The 8,216-nt window shown below is 50.3% G+C and overlaps 1 protein-coding gene across 1 annotated transcript; it reads left to right on the forward strand.

Moving 5' to 3' along the window:
- The first annotated feature begins 1,071 nt into the window (after positions 1–1,071).
- On the forward strand, positions 1,072–5,130 carry LOC123182333 (RING-H2 finger protein ATL66-like). Its single transcript, XM_044594854.1, has one exon. The coding sequence runs from the start codon at positions 1,404–1,406 to the stop codon at positions 1,980–1,982; it is 579 nt and encodes a 192-aa protein (XP_044450789.1). The 5' UTR covers positions 1,072–1,403; the 3' UTR covers positions 1,983–5,130.
- Positions 5,131–8,216: the final 3,086 nt, after the last annotated feature.

Consider the following 8,216-nt stretch of genomic DNA (forward strand, 5'->3'; position numbering starts at 1 on the left):
GTGGATTGCACGTAACGTTGCACCGTGTTCGTTTTCCGTGTTTCGTTCGGCGGGCATGCATGCATAGTGCTGAGACGCAGAGAGGTGCCAACAGATTTAGCAGTCGCTCCACGCCAGGGTAAAGTTTGCCGTGCCTGGTGCTATGATCGGTCAATCGGGCCGTGCCGGTGCGTGATGACACATCGCCGCGCCGTGCACGAAGGGTCCGGCCAAAAGTTGCGGTGAGAGCCAAAGAGAACTATCCCCTGGAAGCAAAGCCTTCCGCGTGTGGTGAAATGTTTAAATATACTAGCAACTATATGACTAGCCCGTACTACTTGTTCTGAAAGAAAAGGACGTCGATAAGTCTCAAATGTTCGGGATTTACCCATAACAAATTGAATGTTTTTTGTGCTAATTTATACACACGGGAATGGCAGGTTTAGTTGATAAGTATGGCAATTCCCACCTCAGTTTTGATATTCATCGGCTGGATTGAGCAACGCCAACCCTCATGTGCCATCACTCTTGTTCAAAGGTAGATCAATGTGAGAGTGGAGAAACCCTAGCTAGGAGCGCGTCGAAGACCGCCGCAACCACGAAGAGAGAGGGAGAGGAGCATGGATAGGCGGCAGAGAAAAGGTTGTGGATTTGTAGATTCTCTCGAGTCACCTGAGCGGGGGCAGCTCGCCGACGAACCCTCGAAGCAGATGGCCACCAGCCGGCAGGAGCAGGACGGCCAATTTCACCCTTGGCGATGTAATTGTCACAAGCTCCAGCCACAAATTCGCCAAAAAAAAAAAGAAATAATTGCCAGTCAAAGATCCCCGTAGAAAATATTCGCCGCTGAAAAATCGCAAGCACTGTGCAGTTCAAAACCATTGGTCTGAATGCATGCGCGGAGCTCCGTTAGTCGTCGATCCCATCCCCCGTGGATCGTGACCAGCGATCGGAACCGGAGAATATCGCGCTCCCGAGTCCACGGCGGCAGCACAGTGCGGCATGCCTCCGTGCCGGCCCGATCAGCTCGCGGCTAGCTTCCGTTCCACCTGTGCCCCACCGGCAGGAGCCATTTTTCCAAGCTTAAAAGGGACGGCCGAGGACTTTGAATTTTTAAAACCACGCTCCACATCTCGCAGCTCACTCGCTCTCCGGTCGATCGCTCTCTCGCCAGGCCGAGCCACACCGCCACTTGCTCCGATATTTCCTCGCCCGCTCCTCCGGTCGATCGCCTGCACCACAAGCCGGCCGGCAGCGCGCTCGGTCTCCCATGCGCCGCCTTTGACTACCGCAGCTCCACGAGTCCGCACCCCGCACATGGCGTGAGAGCGTGGTCTAGCTGATAAGTCCAAGAAGTCCAAGCTCGTGCACGTCGAGGCTTGCGTGCGTGCGGAGTTCGCGGAGGGAGAGGAAGGAAGCGACCGATGGCCGCGCAGGAGGGCGCCGCGGGGACGGCGAACCAGGTGGCGAGGGTGCGGTACGGCGACGTCGACGACAGCAACTTCGCGCTGCGCGGCCGCGCCGTGCCGCTGCTGGCCGGCCTGCTCGCCCTCCTCGTCGCCTTCGTCGCCGTCTGCCTCTACCTCCGCTGGGCGTGCGGCCGCCGCCGCGCCCGCCGCGACGCCGACCGCGAGGCCTCGTCCTCGTCCGCCGCGGCCTCGCCCGTGCCCGGCCTCGACGCCGACGCCATCAATGGGCTGCCCGTCACGCTCTACAGCCCGCCCGCCTCCTCGCCGGCGCGCTCCCCTTCTCGGCAGAAGGGCGACGGTGGAGACGAGGAGCAGGCGGCGGCGGCTGTGGAGTGCTCGATCTGCATCAGCGCGCTGGTGCCCGGGGACAAGGTGAAGGCGCTCCCTCCCTGCGGCCACTGCTTCCACCCGGAGTGCGTCGACGCCTGGCTCCGCTCCCAGCCCAGCTGCCCGCTCTGCCGCACCCTCCTCCTCCCCGCCGCCGCCGTCGCCAAACGTGTCGACGTTGTCAACGGAGGCCACCCGCCGGTGTGACTCGTGAGCCAGAAGTCAACGTGCTCGCGCGCCAACTCATCGAAGCATGACAAGCAGGCCCCACCTGTAAGCCACTTACTGCTATCTTGACGGCAAGAAAGCCTGTCCCGGTTTAACGACAGAACCAAATGACCAATGTGGCTAGCTAACTGGCCCCGGCGAGGTGCGCCATCGCCGGAGGTTCGCTGGAACCAGCACAAAAATTTGCTACCACCGGCGCTTTTGATTTTGCTGAAACCGACGCCAATTTAGCAAAACTGTTTCGCAATTTGCTACCATTGGCGTTTTGCTTTGATGGAACTCGATCCATTTTTTTGTTACAACCGGGCATTTCGCTTTTGCTAGAACAAATGTTCAATTTTTTGTATTTTTGTTTCCAATGGCGTTTTGGGTTGCTGGAACCACTTCAATTTTTTTCTACCACCGGTGTGTCGGTTTGTTGGAACATTGCCCGATTTTTGCATTTTTGCTTTTATCGTTTTTTATTTTTGCTGGGACCAGCCTCAAAATTTTGCTACCACCATATTCCTTTTTTTGCTGGAACCGACAATTTTTGTGCTTCAACCGAGTACTGGAGTTTTATGTTGCTTTGGTTTTTTTGCTGGATGTGGCCTTTTCGTTTGCTACAACCGGCTATACGGATGCTGGAACCTTTGGGAAGCTGCAATGCCGCGTGACCACTGGTGAAGGAGCTGCCACGGTGTTGCAACCAATGGTGGCGGAGCCGCAATCCGTCGCTGGCAGTTTTCTCAGGAATTTATCGAGCTGCAGCCTGTCCACAGTGGTTTTGCGACAGCTTCGTCGAAGATTTTGCGTGGGCCATGGCCACCACGGCACCGGTGGGACTCATGGGAGGGAAGGGGAGAGGAAAGCTGTGACGATGGCCATAGTGATTCACAGTGCACATGCATAACCCACATATCTTCACAGTACGTGTTAATTTCGACACAAAAAATGCTACTGATCATTACGGTGTTGTAGACGGCAGGCCCAATCCTTGAAAGCAGATTTTTTTTCTTCGAAAATAGACAACACATGTTATTCCTTTTTCTACACACCTATTTGTGATTCCAGCTTGTATTCCCTGGAGATCGGCTTGTCACATATGAATGCACCACTGCAACTATACCAGCTGTGCAATATATACCCCGCCTGAAATTGAGTTGGGCTGTCAATGGAAGAACGTGGCCAATTTTGATGGGCCTCTGGAATTGGTAGAATGTTGGCTGGCTTTCACAACATGGGCTATAAACAAGAGCAGCGAAGTTGCTACAAATACGCAAGGCCTATACAGGGGACCGGTCTGTCAAAATCTTCAAGCACCTTTGCCATCCTGCTAAATGGGAAACCTGGCATGTGGTTTCGTCGGCGGATGTTGCGGCAGGGGGGTCCGCTGTCGCCATATCTTTTCATCTTAGTTGTTGATGTGCTTCAACGCATGATCATTCAAGCTTCTAATGTTGGACTTCTATCCCACCCCTTGGACAACAACCTCCCTTGCCCGGTTCTGCAATACGCTGACGATCTGTTGATGATCCTCCCGACAGTCGCTGAACAACTTCATCATTTAAAACTTCTACCCAACCAGTTCATCGAGGCAATTGGCCTCTCAATCAATTTCCACAAAAGTACTTTTGCCTCAATCCACGTCGACCCAGATCTCTCCATTACTCTTGCTGCGATCCTACGATGCCCGATGGTCTCTTTCCCCCAATTGTACCTTGTCTTCCCCTCTCGACCTCCAAGTTAAACTTGTGAGAGTTTTTCTTCATTATCGACAAAGTGGGTCGTCGGCTTGCTGGCTGGCGTGGCCTCTTGCTCTCTTTGGCGGGAAGGGTGATCCTTGTTCGTGCGGCCCTTCGTGTATTACCTATCTATGCTATGATCGCGTTGCTGCTGCCGGCCGGCACACTTCTGGAATTAGACAAACGGTGCCGTGCTTTCTTTTGGTCTAGGCAAGACTCTATTACTGGCGGGCAATGCAAAGTGGCTTGGGATCTCGTGTGTGCTCCATTCTCTATGGTCTAGATTTCTCTTCGCTGACACACATGAACTTGTGACTTCTCCTTAAGCACCTTTCAAAACTACATGATTTCGGACAACCTTTGGCTCCGACTTACCTCGTCAACAAGTATGGTTGGTCCCTGATTCATGACTAGGGCACATGTGATAATTCCGCCACTCCGGTTTGGCGTAACGTTCTAAACGGTCTTGAATTCTTCCGCTCTATCACCACTGTCAGAATTGGCAATGGCACAACCACCTCATTATGGAACGGCTTATGGCTTCCCTCCCACCAAACTATCTTGGACTGCCAATTGCGGACGATCTATTCGCACTCTAACAGACAGACCTCTTCTATAGCTAGGGTACTTGCATCTGCTGAGTTGAACCTTGATCTTGCTCCTAGACTATCCCATGCGGCGGAACTTGAACTATTAGCGTTTCACGCTTATGGCCTCGGTTAACTTGAATTTGCAGGTTGTATACTACAGAATTTGCAGGCAAGGGGGCGTGCCTCTCTCAACTAAATTGGCATATAAAGGCGATCTGGCAGGACAGCCCAGTCAACCCTCTGGCCACAACTATATGGAAGAACTTCGCGCAAACAAATGTAGAATTTTCATTTGGCTTGCTAACAAGGACCGTGTCTACACCAACGAACGAAGACTTCGGAGATCTATCGCTACTTCGGATGCATGCCATTTCTGTGGCGCAACCGAGTGCAACGCTCACCTTCTGCTCTACTGCAATAATCTACTGCCTGTTTGGGACGGCCTAAGGAGTATCTTCAACGGAAGGCCGGACAACCTGTGGGAAGTTTGGCTTGGTGGGGCACTTTCAAATAAGGTTCGCTCCATCATGATCATTCATATCCCATGGAATACTGAGAAGCGTCACAACACAAAGGTGTTCAGAAATGAAACTCCTGGCGTCCGCCACATTGCTAAAGCAGCAGCTGACGATCTGCTGCTCTGGTCCCACCGGTGCAAAAAATGCTGATAAACAATCCCTGCTGCGAGATTGGGGAGCTATGTTGTCTCATCTAGCTGCGGGATTATAGCCTTCATGCAATTTTACAATTTCTTCTCCTTTTCCCACCTCTTGTAACTCTTTGCTGCTCTTTGTACTTGCTTCAGTTTCGGTATTATATGGCTCAGACCGGCGTAAGCCCGCTGTTGACGTGTCAAAAAAAAAGTTCATCAGGATTAACCTGTGACATAGTTTTACCTAGAAATTGTGATAGTATATTTTTCTGGCATGTTGCATCGTCCATTTAGAGAAGGCATACTAAATTACTATTGCTATGTTGTGACCTTTTACCTATGTGATATTTGTTTTCTTTGTTTACTTCATGCACAAAATACACATTTCTTTCTCTGGTCCTTTTCTTACACTTATTTATTCCTAACTGAATGTGGCAACAACATATATCAATAGATCTGCCTTCTTGTGTTCTCCAAGAAGAACTGATTGAAGAAATCGAGGTCAGTGCTTTGAGTTTTAAAGATTGTTTCATGTTAGTATATATTGTGGATTAGTATTTGCATGTTACAATATTTTGATACGCTATTTGTTTCATAACTAAAACTTAAGTTTTGTTTGCATCTATGCAGCAGAGGGAATATTTCGCAAGTCGTTCAAATGAGATTAACGTTGATGGCCACAAGCAGTGCTCATGTCTGATGTGGCAAAGGCGATCCATTAATCGTTTGTTTGTGAGACCCTATAAATGGGTGATACTTCTTTTCCACTGATTTGTTTGAGATGCTCTGTGCAAAAGTAATGTTCAATGTGGTTGAAACACGTTTCAGTTAATTTTACTGTAAAAAATTGTTTTGCTTGATTTTGTTATAATACTAACATATAATCTATATGTTTGCTGTCATCAAGTCCATTTCACTTCTTTTTTTAATACATAGTTGGAAATTTACAGATGTTCATGTTGTGGCTAATCCAGTTCCAAATTAATTGTGATGGTTACTTGTATCGATTCCAAGCTCTTAACTGAATTCTTCTTCTTTTATAGAACGAAAAAGCTATTTTCCAGTCGACTGTATTTTAGTAACAGGCATGAACGATTCGCTAACCCTCTGATCCGCTCGAGCCGTCTTTGCTCTGCCGCGTAAAAAGAGCTCCAAAAAAATAGTGCCACTACTAGGAATCGAACACACGACCAGTTGGTTGTGGCCACGATGCGCTACTGATGTCTGCTAGAACTACGTCGGTATTTCCCTAAAGAGAAAGGGATGATGCAGCACAGTAACGATAGGTATTTCCCTCAGTGATGAGACCAAGGTTATCGAACCAGTAGGAGAACCACGCAACACCACGTAAACAGCTCATGCACACAAAGAACAAATACTTTGGGAGGCATGCCTTTCCTGTCAACGAGAACGATCGAGTAGTTCCCAATACTTTTCATGCTAGATGTATCATAGGTGGTTCCCAAACTGAAAATAAAGGTTATTCCTTTTTCAACCATACATTCACTTTCCATGGCTAGCCGTATCCACCGGTGCCTTCCATACCAACACTTTTCAAGGAATTTATTATTTGACAACATAAAGTAAATGTTGGGGAACGCAGTAATTTCAAAAAAATTCCTACGAACACGCAAGATCTATCTAGGAGAAGCATAGCAACGAGCGGTGAGAGTGTGTCCACGTACCCTCGTAGACCGAAAGCGGAAGCGTTATATCAACGCGGTTGATGTAGTCGTACGTCTTCACGATCCGACCGATCCTAGCACTGAACGTACGGCACCTCCGTGTTCAGCACACGTTCAGCACGATGACGTCCCTCGTACTCTTGATCCAGTTGAGGCCGAGGGACAGTTCCTCAGCACGACAGCGTGGTGACGGTGATGATGAAGTTACCGGCGCAGGGCTTCGCCTAAGCACTACGACGATATGATCGAGGTGTGTAACTGCGGAGGGGGGCACCGCACACGGCTAAGAGAAATTTTGATGTGCTCTAGGGTGCCCCCTGCCCACATATGTAAAGGAGGGAGGAAGAGGAGGCCGGCCCTAGAAGGGGCGCGCCAAGCGGAGGAGTCCTACTTGGACTCCCGGTCCAAGTAGGATTCGCCCCCTTCCTATTCCAACCAGGAGAAGGAAGGGAAGGAGGAAGAGAGGAGAAGGAAGAAGGGGGGCGCTGCCCCCTGAGGGAGTCCTGGATTAAGGGGCCCTCGGGCATCCGGACTGTGTAGCATGGGCCGGACTGTTGGGTCGTGAAGATACAAGACAGAAGACTCTCTCCCGTGTCCGGATGAGACTCTCCTTGGCGTGGAAGGCAAGCTTGGCGCCCGGATATGAAGATTCCTTTCTCTGTAACCGACTTTGGATAACCCTAGTCCCCTCTGGTGTCTATATAAACCGGAGGGCTTAGTTCATAGAGACAATCATAATCATAGTCATACAGGCTAGACTTTTAGAGTTTTAGCCATTACGATCTCGAGGTAGTCAACTCTTGTAATACTCATATTCATCAAGATCAATCAAGCAGGAAGTAGGGTATTACCTCCATAGAGAGGGCCCGAACCTGGGTAAACATTTTGTCCCCCGTCTCCTGTTACCATCAACCTTAGATGCACAGTTCGGGACCCCCTACCCGAGATCCGCCGGTTTTGACACCGACGTTGGTGCTTTCATTGAGAGTTCTGTTGTGACGTCAAAGACAGGATTGATGGCTCGCCTTGTTATCAAAGACAGTGTCACCTCTGGAGGAGCACTGGCCCCAGGCCAAACCCTCCGGCTGGGCGGCTTTACCATGACCGCCGTTCGGCCGTTAAGCCGACGATGAATTCTCGAGTCATCGAAATCCCCTCTGTGTTGACTCCGAATACTCCAAGCAGATGGATCCGGCGGAGTTGTCGTCTTTGAACGATCTCCTAGATCGCATCGCCGCCTTGGGGGTCACTACAGACTACGATCGGATTGGGCTTAAACCCGACCAGAGAGAAATTAAACCTCCACCAATTACCCACCAGATAGCGGTAGTAGAGGAGCAAGACGACAACTCTTCCTCTATACTGAGGACGAACTATGTTCTGATCTCCGAGCTCAAAGAGCCGGATACCTGCCTTCGCAAAGACACGCCCTGCCCTCCGAACCTAGAATCGGACGGCGGGCCTGAAAAATCAGTTGATATCCCGGAGCCCGAGCTATTAAGTTCGGAAGTTTTTCAAACCCCGGATCCCAAATTGGGTCAGGGTTCGGATTTAAAGCCACC

This window comes from Triticum aestivum, chromosome 1D (genome assembly GCF_018294505.1).
Source record: "Triticum aestivum cultivar Chinese Spring chromosome 1D, IWGSC CS RefSeq v2.1, whole genome shotgun sequence".
Taxonomy (NCBI): Eukaryota; Viridiplantae; Streptophyta; class Magnoliopsida; order Poales; family Poaceae; genus Triticum; species Triticum aestivum.